Source organism: Triplophysa dalaica, chromosome 22 (assembly GCF_015846415.1).
Source record: "Triplophysa dalaica isolate WHDGS20190420 chromosome 22, ASM1584641v1, whole genome shotgun sequence".
NCBI classification, from domain to species: domain Eukaryota; kingdom Metazoa; phylum Chordata; class Actinopteri; order Cypriniformes; family Nemacheilidae; genus Triplophysa; species Triplophysa dalaica.
The window spans coordinates 17,962,844-17,976,233 of record NC_079563.1 but is presented as its reverse complement, the minus strand read 5'-3'; the positions used below and the strand labels follow the sequence as shown (position 1 = coordinate 17,976,233).

At 37.7% G+C, this 13,390-nt stretch overlaps 1 protein-coding gene across 2 annotated transcripts; it reads right to left on the bottom strand.

Moving 5' to 3' along the window:
* Positions 1-2,785: 2,785 nt before the first annotated feature.
* mfsd14ba (major facilitator superfamily domain containing 14Ba) lies at positions 2,786-13,333 on the bottom strand. Of its 2 annotated transcripts, none has more exons than XM_056736000.1 (12): positions 12,967-13,333; positions 10,582-10,680; positions 10,185-10,247; positions 9,973-10,100; positions 9,695-9,809; positions 9,320-9,538; positions 8,732-8,845; positions 7,836-7,907; positions 7,354-7,466; positions 6,216-6,313; positions 5,939-6,093; positions 2,786-5,847 (listed from the first exon to the last, which is right to left on the bottom strand). In XM_056736000.1, exons 1-12 carry the CDS (start codon positions 13,129-13,131, stop codon positions 5,635-5,637), a joined length of 1,554 nt encoding a protein of 517 aa, XP_056591978.1. In that variant the 5' UTR covers positions 13,132-13,333; the 3' UTR covers positions 2,786-5,634. The 2 variants fall into 2 exon arrangements, with proteins under 2 accessions (XP_056591978.1, XP_056591977.1); XM_056735999.1 differs by having other exon boundaries at positions 2,786-5,850; positions 12,967-13,309.
* Positions 13,334-13,390: the final 57 nt, after the last annotated feature.

The following is a 13,390-nucleotide window of genomic DNA, read 5'->3' as shown; positions in this document are numbered from 1 at the left end:
TGATGAAGGCTTTGGGTGTCCAGCACAGGTGGTGTGAATGCGTAATTATATCATCAGAAGCGTGAATCTAGCTCGACGTCGCACATTACTCTGTGATGGTGTATAAGTGAGAACGTTCTCCAGTAAGCAACAAATTGATCCGACCTCTGCAGTTGAGACACGCAGCCGACACTTTGACGCATAAAAATCTCTTCATCCAGAATGATTTAATCCATTCTCCGCTCCCCGGAGATGAGCGTGTAAAAACTACATCATTCATATTTATGAAGCACAGGACACAACAGCTGAGATGCAGAACGAGACTCCTCTCCATCGTGCCTTGTGTACACCCGGAGGAAAATCAACCATGGTTTTATTCGAGTAGAGGTGTAGTAGACGTGTTTTTGGAAGGTTGATTTCCTTTCGTATTACCATAATATTATGCTTATTGTGAATACTGAATGAAGAATGTTAAAAGGATAGTTGACATTTTTGGGTGAACCATCCCTATAGAAATAATGAGTTATATTTTGTTCTGTTCTTCACACAGAGCTGTCATTTGATCGTGACATTTCACACCTCCTGGAAACTGGTCTGATACTTTATGGAAAAAATCATCTTGAACATAATCGTCAGAATATCACTGAGAAACATGCTGTGAGAGGTCAGTGGATGTGTGATGATGACTGTACATGTACCCATGAACCGGAAGCTGCCATCGTTTTTACTTCACTATTTTCACGCATTTCCGTGTGAAATGGAAATTTCAAATGAGAAAAAAATTGGGCGTTGCTTTTGTCTTTCTCTGCAATGCACTGGTCTGATCAGTCTTAACGGCAGCGCTTATAAATGATTAATTTGAATACTGAACTGAGAACTGCTACTGCTAATTTTCCAATGATGCAAAAGCAGCTGTCTAAGGGTTAGTGCTTACTTAAAAATCTTTTGAGACGACGAGTTCTCAAGAGTTCAGAATGGCCCTGCGTTCCAACTGGGATATATCGCCCTCCGAAGGGCCCTTCGGAGTGACAACAATCATGGCCGCCATACTGAAGGGTCGTTCCAAACCAAAGTGTTCATAACTGGCCACTTCAAAGGGCCCTTCAGAATGAAGGATTTCGAAGGGTACAACTGATGATCACTTCGGGCTCCCATGATTCTTTGGGTGCTGACGCCGTCTCCTTATAGGCGCGGGATGATGACGCAGAATGGCAACAGTTGTTTGGTCCCTTTCACCCTTTAACCCTTCAAAGCTCTCACTCCGGACCGTGAACCATTGAAGGGCTTAGGGCAAAGAGATAAGTCAAGTCCGAATCCAAAGTTTGCTTTACTTCCTGTCTCCTAAGATACCTCCATCCGGTCGATTTTGAAGGCAGCACAACTCCCACAATTCTATGGGGAATGTGATGTGGTCGAGCAAGGTTGAGTTCGAAAAAAGAAAATGGCAGCCAAGAAAGCAGGCGAAGCACAGTTTTTGTGTAAATAAAGTCATATTCTCTCTTTTTACAAGTTTTGATTGCATTTCAAACGAGAAATTTAGTATTGCTGTTTTAAAATATTTGATTAGTCATCACAAAGGAACACTATTCCAATATATTTCAAACAGAATTTCGATGCGCTGCCTCTGAAGGCTGTCCAAAAGTGTTTCTCGGAGCCGCCTTCATTGCCAATGATGCCTCAGAAGTCATTGCCTCATGAGGCAAGGAAACAAGTCAGCAGCTTGAGCTTTCAGTCGCAGCCAAGATGTCCGAGCTACATCAACACTGCCACCCAGAGGAAGCTATCAAACTGAAATAGTGTAGTAATAGAGGCATTTCATATAGATGTAACATCACCAGAGTCAAATATTTAAGTAAAAATTGTATATTTAATACAAGTCAAGATTGTTGTTTTGATGCCCTTTTTACTGGAGAAAGATTCATTTGGTTCTGGATTGAACCATTTGGTTTTTCATCAAAAAACCTGTTTTCATTTGAACTGAACCATCTTTACCATATTTTTGTATTCACTTTTACACCTAGTAGTTCTTATTAATCATTATTAAATATAAATTCATTGTTAAGAACCTCTGGTACCTACTGACATTGTGTAAAATGTGATATCAAGATGAAAAGTCATTTTTTCACCATATTGATAGATCATATGTCAACATTTTGGTTGTTTAAATATCCACGTGAACTTTCCCTGAGAAATATTTCTGTTTCATGTTTTGACTGAAAATGTCACATCCATATTGCAAGAACTGTTCATATATTTTATTGTTTTATATTATATTATAAAATAATCGTATAAATGATTTCACCAGAAACAACTTGGCTCAAAATAACTCTCGGTGGACCTCTGCAGAGAATCAATAACTGTTAAGTAGTTTTAGTTTCAATTTTCTGCAATTAAAATACAATAACATGTTCATATAAATTAATATTCATATAAATTAAATCTAAAATAAATGGTTAAATTATAAACAAACACAAACCAGAAGTTACCTTTTGGCCGTTATTACATGAAATAATAATGTAATTGCACTGTGTAACATGAGAATGTGGAGCTGTGTTACAGTGATAACATCACATAATAATCGCACATACTATTTATCATGATCCCAAACGATTATCATAACATGTGCCACAAGGTACTTCAGACAATACCCTGTTTTTACCACAGTGCAATGCTCAGTTTACCACGATAATATCTTTTCATAAGTTAACAATGAAGTTTCTACAAAAGTGGCATCACATAGACAGCACCACAGTGTCCTCTAATGGCCAACAAAACAGCAGCAGGAAATGACATCACACTCTTGTTTTCTTGTGTTCTTTTATTTCACATTTGCAAATATTTAATAGATTCCCACAATACAGACAATAAATACATCAATGTCCTCCTGTACATCATATTAGTCATGTGTAATAGCTGCTCCATGTGTTTCGTTATTTACATGCTTACATACTAAAACCAACATGTCTACACTTCAGGCACCAACATGTTCAGAGCAATCTTTAAAAAACTAAATTAACTATATACGTGCTTTGCAGACGACACCAGTTACATCTGCATGAGAGATATTTGGAACCTGTCATTCTGTTCCAAAATATTTCAGCTCTGACAACATGTAAAAGGGTTTTTTGCTTGATACTATTCAACACATATACAATACTGTACAATCCTAAAATTATTCATATGACCATCGTTATAATACATTGATGTTACAAGCTGTGCACATTTTATCCTATTTATACAAAACCCAAACATGGGCCGGTACCAAGCGTTTATCCATCTTGGCATGGACATTTTCGCAATCTTTCCACAAGATCTCAGTTTCAAGCTTTCCACAAGATCTTTCACACTGCTTTGCTGCATAATAATAATACGACTCAGAATTCTGATAATGTAAAACTGCCAGACAAAAAGGTCAAAGGCTGAGATAAATGATGGGAGGTAACATTTTGGATTCTAATCATCGTTTCTGGGGTCACCGAAGGTTTTGGGAAAGGAAAACTAGGGCTTTCGTTGTGTTTCTGTGGAATGCTTGATGTGTCTGGTAATGATGCGTTTAACAAACAGGAAGTAGCTGGCGCAGGTCAGACTAAATACCACCTGCAGCTTCTCAATCTCTTTTGATCTCTTTTTTGTTTGTTTTACACACAATGGACTTCAACAGATTCCTTTAGCAAATAGTCATTCTGTAAATGCACAAGCATTTCGACTGGGAACTTGTCGACTTGGGAAGCCTAAAATCGAAAAACATCAGCAAATATGAAAGTGAAAAACTGATAAAAAATCCGGTAATATGAGAATGGAATGTGACTATACAGAAGAAGAAAAGTAGATTTAAAAAATAAACATTTAGTCCTTTTTTGATCAAATCTCACATCATTCCACAAAACCTCCAAAAATGAGGTAGCTGGTGTGTTGGCTACTTTTTCATAATTGTCCTTCATTTATATACCGAAAGGAATTGAGTATTATTATATATCCAACATATATATTATATACTCCAACAAATGCAGATTTTCCATGAGTGTAAAAATGAAGAAAGTTACATTTACAGAAAACATACAAATATTTTAAGCAAAACTGCATAATTTACTTTACTTTAAAAATGTATAGAATACCGGGAATTCTCTGAAGTCCAAGAGTTCAAAGTCAATAAGAAAGGATATTTATGTATTTTTATCTATTGATAATGTTTACTTCAGTTTGCTGTAAAACGCTACAGGCCTGTGATGGATGATATAGAAAATATAATACTTCAGCTGAAAATCAATTTCAAAGAAACATTAAGAATACAATCATAACTAAATCTTCCTTACGATGAATTGCTCACAGATGTCATGGGACATGTATGAGGAAACTAAATTGGGTCACTTAACAACTTGAGACAAAGTTGTTATGATTGACAGTTACTAAAACTACTGCATAGAAAACACACAGACGCCCTCAAGCCGTCAATGGGCGCTAACGTTATATCATCACATTTTAAGTTTCACATTTTAAATGCACAAGTCCTTTTAAATGTTACGGATTTTGATTGGCTGTCAACATTTTATCGTTCATCCTCTAAAAAAGTGATCCAACGTTATCGTTCAACTGAATCATTCTTGTATCACTTTATACTGTAGTATTGTCCTTTGTGTAAACAGGGCTTTATACATACAGTATAATATAACTAACTGACTTGAAAGAACTATGTTAGCATGAGTAACGGCAAATATCCTCTAGTGTCTGAACATCCGGTTGGATGAAATACTGCTCATCCGACCGGCTTCATTTCTGATCTATTCAACAGGATATGTGACTTTAAGGCTTGTGTTTACTCGAGCACTGCAGACAGTCAAGCAATCCGTCTGCCGATACCATCATATTCATCTCTCTTATCTCACTCTCTAGGAACAAAACCCGTCAAGAACATGGCACACCTCACCCCAAAATCAAAAGACATTTTGCATTAAATAAAGCTTTAAAAACCTAAAAATGTGTTTTGCGTTTGTATTTAAATGTATCTTGAAATTACCTTTACTATTTTGAACAGTATTTTGTGATGTCGTTATTCAATGCTTTCTTTAAAATATGCTTATTATATGCTTAAGATTTGTATTTTAATACAGTAAAACAATGACACACATAAAAATCTAGCAATAATTATGATGAATAATAATGCACAATGCAAACATATCTCAACGGTCCTAAAATTTCTACAAAATGTGTTTTCTTTTCATTTTGGGGTGAAATGTTATTGCGAGAATTCAGCTGTATCATGAATCTCACTGACAGTAACGATATGCTTCAAACCATAATAATCTCCATCGACGATATCTTCTAATGCACTTTGCCCAATATCTACACACACGAAGAGCTCGGCTTTAAACTTCAGAAGAATCAAGCAAACCAAAGGCCTCCAGGTTCCTCAAGAACCAGCCAGAAGGTAAACTCGATTCTTTCTACAGCCCATCCGATTCCACTTATAATAAAGCCCTTAATGTGTCGATTCAGTTTGATGTAGAACACTGTTAAATGTTCAATAGAAATCCTCTGAGTGCAAAACTTATACTGACCATCACCATTAAAAACAACAGAATCCGAAAAATAAATACATTAGCCACAGGGCGTTTGTCATGTGTTAACCAGCTTATCGTTTCTTTTTTGTTTTGCTTGTCACACATTGCTGTCCTCCAGTAAGGGTTCGAAGTCTTCATCGCTCCCGGGCAGCGGGGTGTTGGTGTGGGCTCCAGCCAGGCAGGCGGTACTCTTAAGGGTCGTGCAGGGCGTGGCCGGTGGCGTGGGGTTGTCCGGTATGAACAGAGCTACTATAAAAGCAACCACAACCGTGCAGGCGCCGAGGAGGAACGGAGGACCGGGGATCATCGTCTTCTATTCAAGAACACAGATGAGAGGAAAATGACATAACAGGTAGAGTTTACAAGATGCGGATGAGATACAGGTGAGATCGCTGTTGTACCTCATTGGAGGGTTGGAGAGGGATGGAATAATCCGCTTCGATTGGCGTTATGCCGTTCAATTCCACATTAAAGAGGAAGAAAACGAAACCATAGAGTGCAGGACCCAGACCATTACAGAGACCTCGAATACCGGTGATCATTCCCTGAACCAGCCCTGAGAAACAAACAACACAGATCTATCAGTCTTAACCCAGAATATCATTACTTTAAGATTGAAGTGTCGCTGGGGTTTAGCACGATTCACAATGTTTTATCAATACCAGTTTGCTGTTTTACCCTGTTTATCTGGATCTGCGCTGCGGGACACTAAAGCGCTGACGGCTGGAAACGTAATGCTGGACAAAGCGGCTACAGCCCCGGCCGCCCACATCATCCTGAACAACATGACAAACCACGTCAGATAATGATTCAAATATCAATGTAGTACGGGTAATAATATAACAATAACAAAAAATAATTGATTTACTTGTACTTCTAATATTATAATAAAGTACTGTGTGAGTGGCTTATTAAATACTTTTTTGGCATAGTTTTACATACGGTCGCATAACATTTTATATAATAAAAATATTATTTCATTCTAAAAAATATATATAAATAGTAAAATTATAATGTAAGAATTTCTTACAAGTATACTTGCACTATAAACATGACCAAATTAGTAGTTTACTCACAGTATACTTAAGAGTACTTTCACAAATCGAAAATGTGTTTAGAAGTATTGAACTTGTATGCTGTCAGTAAAATGTTCATTCACTTGTATTATACTTTTAGTATAAACTAGTTGTGTATGTATTCAACATTTCCAACTGGAACATATAGTATTATACACTTAAAATTAGACCATTTTAGTCCCAAGTAGTATTGATATAGTATAGTATAGTACTAATACACTTGTTTAAGTATGCTTATGTAAAAACACTTCCCGGACAGGAGTTAAGCCAGGTCCCAAACTTAAATTTGAAGGGTGTCTTCATCAAAAACAACTTACGCTGACATATCTTAAAACATATCTGTACAATTTTTGTAAAGTATGTTTTTTTTTTTTTTCAATATACTAATTTAACTAAGGCCTAGTCTTGATTCAAGATAATCCCTGTCTGTTAAACCACCCCTTAAAGTATACTTTTATCAAATTCAAAGTCATATTGAGATGGTACACCCACTAGTACACTACTAATAAATTGTATGCTTATGTAGTATGTTTGCTTAAGATTGCTTATGTAGCTACTCACTGCATACAAGTATAGGCCTACTTAAAAATTTGCGTGAAGTATACCTAATAAATAAAACTAACAAAAGAGTTTGTAGGAATTCACACAAATTTGCCAACTCGTAATAGTTGCCATAATGTGCATATTGTGATTATGTTGAACTATTTTGATATTTTGTGCAACAAAACAAAAGCACTTACCACGGCTCAGAGCCCAAACCGTACCAGGCCAGCTGAAGAATCTGGAAACCCAGACCTAAGAGAACGGTGTTCTTGTTTCCAATGGTTCTCATCAATAAAGTGAGAAACAGAGTCTGTCATGAACGCAAGAAAGTAGATATTAGATATATCATTCAAATCAGACATGCTGATAACACATAAGCCGATTCAAAACTAAATGCTCTTTTACAAAAAAAGTCTCAAGGATTATCTATATTTATACACCTTGGAGGAAAGTAATTCAAACAGCTGACACAGTAGACATATATAGCTTTTAAAAGCAACAAGTGCCTCGCTATCTGCTCATTACAGCCCTGCTTTAATTTCATTAACTCTGCCTTTGAACTTTTATCGGAATTCAATTCAACTAGATTCATCTGTTAGAGGCACTTTCACAAGACGCCTCGCCAGACGGACGACGCGAGCAATAAGGCAGAGTGAAGAATATTGCCTCAATTAAATACCTGCGCCAGGATGGAGAGAATTCCCACCACGCCGATGAACACCGCGATCGTTTTGGGCGAGAAGTTAATGACCTGTGAGACAGAGAGATAGGAGCACATCCCCATCAGTTTGCACCGGTGAACCCGAATCGAATTAACTCTGTTAGGTCCAGTAATGATCCGTCACTGAGCTTAACAGAGACCACTGACACTCAAAACAGACCGATGTTAACAATCGAAAACAACAAAAATACGGCAAAATATGTTGCTTTTAGAGGTCATACGATATGCGATACTGGGTCAGTGATATAACAGTATATGTGATTTAAACCAATTCAAATGTGACTTATTTGCAAAACCAGTTAGAAAACAATGTGTCAAAAAAATTGACAAAATAAACGTGACATTAAAATCAACAAAATTAAAACAAAGAAAAGAATTAAGCACGAAAAAACAGGTCATGATAGTTTTGGTATCACAATATATCTCAATATTTTCTGGCTTCTTTTGTATATTTTTAATGACACTTTCTTTTAAAACCTTCTGGGAAATGTAGTTGGTCTATGTTTTATTTCGCATATACTGAAAGCTAATAGTGTGTAACATTTCACATGCTACAGAAACAAAACTATTTTTAGTTGTAAGAAAAATGCGACAGGCTGCGTTTTAAAGTTGCTGCGGCACAAAGATTTCTTCCAGTCGGCATGCAGTCATTCCAGTGAATTAATTAAGACAAACAATAGGAGGCAATAATAAATGAGGATCCAGTCGTTTCATAAATTCCTTTGCGGGAAAACTGCTGATTAAAATTGAATGCATGAAGACGGTTGCTTTAATTGGGCCAACAGGGCACAAGGGCAACAAAACATACGCCATCTTTACACTTTTTCATTAAAAGCATAAAATAAACACAGTACCTGGCGTAAGTAGAGGAAAAAGCTGGAGTATTGGCCCGCCTCTGGGAGATACGACAAAAATACTGTGATACAAATGAGAAGAACTGTTGTGTCCTGTCCAACCTTCCTTAAAGACTTTGAAAAAAGCAGAAGTTAATGAAATGTCTGATTTCGACAATGAAGCATTGTTATAAATGTATTTAAATACATCAGCAACCATATATTTAATATTAAGAAGGGCTTCCAGAATCAAGGGTTTTTGTTTACATAATATATATCTGTGTACTATGCATATAAATGTTGTACTTATAAAAACATACACATACTTGTCTATATGTTTAGGAAATATTTAAATGTGTTTATGCAAATGTATTTATATTTACCAATAATTGAAATTCTAATTGTTATATTTTATATTTTTCTTAAATGAATGCATTTATGTGTATGTGTTCATAAATACAAAACGAATATGCACCGTACACTGACATATTATATGTGAAAACAAACCTTTATTCTGAATGCGATTCATCACGATTAATCGTTTGACAGCCCAAATATTAAGCATTTTATTTATCATGACGTTTTGTTACATTAATATCGAGTTCTTACAGCGAAAGGGTCGGCTTGTTCCCATGATATCGGCGCTCCCCAGGTATTCAGTCTCATTTTATCCGGCAGAGACTCTGGCACGGCCAGCTGAATGAAACAGATGTCGGCCAGCGCGATAAGCGTCGCCAACAGCACCACCAGATTGTCTCCATAACTAGCCGAGAGGTACGCGCCGATGGCCGGGCTCGTCACAAGACTGGCTGCAAACGTCGCAGAAACCTGAAGCCGTGGAACAGACAGTGAGAATAAATTCAGGGCATCATTGTACTTATATTTTGCTTGACAAACCAAATATTGTTCTGTTACATGTAGTAATATTACTCTGAAACCATTTCAAAATGTATCACTAGCGACGATTTAATAAATGTCCCTTACGAGTCCGTAGGCGGTACTCCTTTCGTGCACATCCGTAACGTCTGCGATGTACGCAAATATGACAGAGAAGGTGACGGAAAACGCGCCGGACATGGATATCATGGCAAAATACCACCTGAATACAATTACACAAAGGGAAACAAGAGATGGCCTTCAAGTGAGAAAGAGTTTTCAAGGCATCCAGAAACTAGCCATGTTCCATTTTTCTTCAAAATTTCCTCATGACTTTCTTTGTATTGATGTTTTTTTATTTTCACGACCATGGCAGCAGGTTTTACCATGGACTGAGTCTCATAAGAGGTATGGGGGCACAGGTGAAGAATACAGTGACCAATAGAAACGATCGTCTGCCCCACACGTCTGATAGGGCGCCGATCAATGGCGCGCTCATAAATGACAACAGACCCTGATGAACAACACAAGCAAAATTATCCTGACGTCAACCACCACAGATTCACTTGATGTGTACAATGCAGTGAAGGACATTTACCTTCACGCCCTGAATGAGGCCGTTTATTAAGAAAGTGTGTTTGGGGAATGTTTCATGTAAAACCTGCAAATGAAAAAGATACAGATTTGTAAGCGACAAGAATAAAATGCAGTACTCACTACAGGGTAGAAAAATACACTGTGTTAAACTTGAGCAAGACGCTTATAGTGCTTTTTGTATTTTTGTGTATTATTATTTTGTTATGCTTTTTTAAGAGCTTGAGCGAGATTATAATCACTTTAAACTTTCTTTTTACAGAACAGAGCGTCAGGGACGTTCTCCACGTACGGTTACAGAACGTGAGGGTGAGTAAATGGGTGAACTGTTCCTTTAAGAAATTAAAAGCATTTATCATGACAAGCACAAGCTCAGAATATTAAGAAGTATTAGGACTCACAGTCAGCATGGGCGTCGTGAGGAGACCCCAGGCAAAGAATTCTAGAAAAATGACCACGACGGCATGATACACGCTGGGCTTTCCAATTCCCTGCTGGACCTGGAACATTAGAAATAACATGAAGCTGAACGTGGCACGTTTCCAAAGATTACAGGTTTCGATGGGAACCATCGTTGGTATTCATGTGCGGTCTCTGGTTAAACAAAAGCTGGTGTCAAAATGTCCTAATCCAGAACAGAACAGTTTGTTATGACTTGGACTTAAATATTCACTGTCAGCATGCGATAGCTCATAATTTACATTTGTTCATTCGGCGGATGATTTTATCCAAACAGACATGCAAATGAGGGAGATTTTGTTATTGGAGACAACAAATAGTACAAAACATAAGTTCCATGTTATGCTAAATAAGTCAAATTTTTCCAGTGTCGTTACCCAAACTGCAATTGTATTTAACTACAACATTTCATAACCCGTCAATTTAAAGCGATAGTTCAGACAAAAATGAAAATGCTGTTATCGTTTACTCACTCTCAGGTTGATACAAACATCTTCACAATGATTGAACACATAGAAAAATATTTGGAAGAATGTCAGTAACCAAACAGATCTCACTCCCTATTTACTGCCTAAGAAGGTAAAATAAATACTATGGGAGTCGATGGGGGAGGAGAGCGGTTTGGTCACTGACATTCTTCCAAATATCTGTGTTCCAAGTGTATAGAGGGCTGTGCAAAAATATCGATACGTGTAACTATCGTAATATTTGTTTTTTCGATCGTATATCGATATTGATACCTCTACTATCTATACATTTTTTAAAGGGGTCATATGGCGCGAACATTTGTTTTTCTGTGTCTTTGGTGTGTTATAGGTTGTTATCTTAAATCGAATGCTCAACAAAAACTGCCTGAAACGATTTGTGTAACCACACCCCCACGAATCCATGTCAGTTCATGGAATGAACTAAGATCGCCCAATTGTATACAGAAGTAAGGTGGGCGTACCTGTCAGTACAATTGCTTTGGAACTAATATGTTACCAATATAGTAAGACGCGTTACATTTGCGTCACAGGCTTGCAGAATTCAACCAATCACAACGCACTGGTTAACTGGCCAATCAAAGCACACCTCGCTTTTCAGAGAGGCGGGGGCAATCCCCTTTAGGGGCGCAATCTTTGGTATGGGAACCCAAACCTCTGATTTTTAGGTCTATTTGCACATCATGGCGACTCTGCATAGGTAAGGGATGCTTTTACACTTATCCTTACAAAAAAACCCAGATGGTGCACAGCATGTTGTATCTCTAGCTCTACTTTTTACATTTTTTATTTAGAGTACTACAATATATCGCAAATGTGTATCGTATTGAAATTCATAGCAATATATTGTATAGTGACCCATCTATCGTGATATGTATTGTATGGGGAGGCACTTGCCGATACACAGCCCTAGTGTATAGCAAAACAAAGAAATGTTTACAGGTTTGGAACAATCTGAGGGTAAATAAATGATTAAAGGATTTTCATGGTGAACTATCCCTTTAAATTTGACCTATTATAAAATGTATAAAAGTGTAGTTGACAACACTGGAAAAAATTGACTTATGGAACTTAGGTTTTGTTGACTACACGTTCTTGTCACAGCCATACACGATCTATTATTTCTAAAGAACAAAAGCAGTGTTATCACACTTGACACTTTTACACACGTAACGCCGAGCCCTCGGTGACGTCGAAGATAAATGAGTGAAAACGGTAACCATGACAACAGACTGCGCCGTGAGAGGTGAGACTCGTGCGTCAGTCCTTTTTTAATTTATTCATTGTTTATTGGATCAAATATAAATCCGTTTTTGTTTTTACCCGAAGTACAGTCAGAACTAAAACAACACACGCAAAAGAAACGAATCCGGCCGGGGGTGCGTCAGTACAAGCGTGCGCGCGCTCTTACGTAAGAGACTGAACCGCTTTGATCGGCTGAAGTAGCATCTGCTAGCTTTACCTGACGACAAATCACACGTGACACGCGTTAATACGCGATGAGATGTGTCTAAAAATACCATACATGAAATATGTCGACACATAAAATGAAAGACAGATCTTAAATCACAAACTGGGATTTTCCAAGCGAACGTTACCTGAGAGGCTAACACCGCTTCACGCGCATACATCTACATACATTTACATAATATTGAATACACATTATAAGGACAAATATAATATCAAATAATACAGGTGTTTTATTTGATGCGTATTTAACGGATGCTGTTTTAGCTCAAATGAACACAAGACGTCAAGAGGCGCCCGATGAATGAGTGTCAATGGCATGTTAGATTATACATTAAATACCTTAACGAAACGCATGCCTGGGTCATGTCTTACCGGGTTGTCATGCTTCATTATGATTTTCTTGACCAGCACGACCTGGCTGGTTTGTTTTGGATCTTTCTCTCCCTGGGCCATCATCATCTCGTCAGTTCTCACACGAGTCACATAATATCCATCCTGCTGCGTGCATATCTGCGAACCACCGCCGACTTCCAGCATTAACACAGAGATGAAACCGCCTAAATATGACTACTATAATTCTATTCAGGTAAACACATTCAGTAGATGCGAGACGAGACTGATAACTGTACGTCGACAAAAATAATGCACACTTTCAATTTCTCGTCTGTGCGTTGAATGCGTGAATGCAGCGCGCAGAACAGCGACCTCACGCGGCGGCGCTGGGAAGCTGCAGACAGCTGTTCCTGAACCAGCATCGTATGGTACTCGCACATAGTGTGCGGTGGAGGACAGTGAA

Coding starts and splice junctions, on each gene's coding strand:
- mfsd14ba (XM_056735999.1), bottom strand. CDS start 13,131: ATGCTGGAAGTCGGCGGTGGTTCGCAGATATGCACGCAGCAGGATGGA. Junction 9,810..9,972: donor CTTATGAGACTCAGTCCATG/GTAAAACCTGCT, acceptor AATTGTATTCAG/GTGGTATTTTGCCATGATAT. Junction 7,467..7,835: donor TTCTCTCCATCCTGGCGCAG/GTATTTAATTGA, acceptor CGTTCATGACAG/ACTCTGTTTCTCACTTTATT.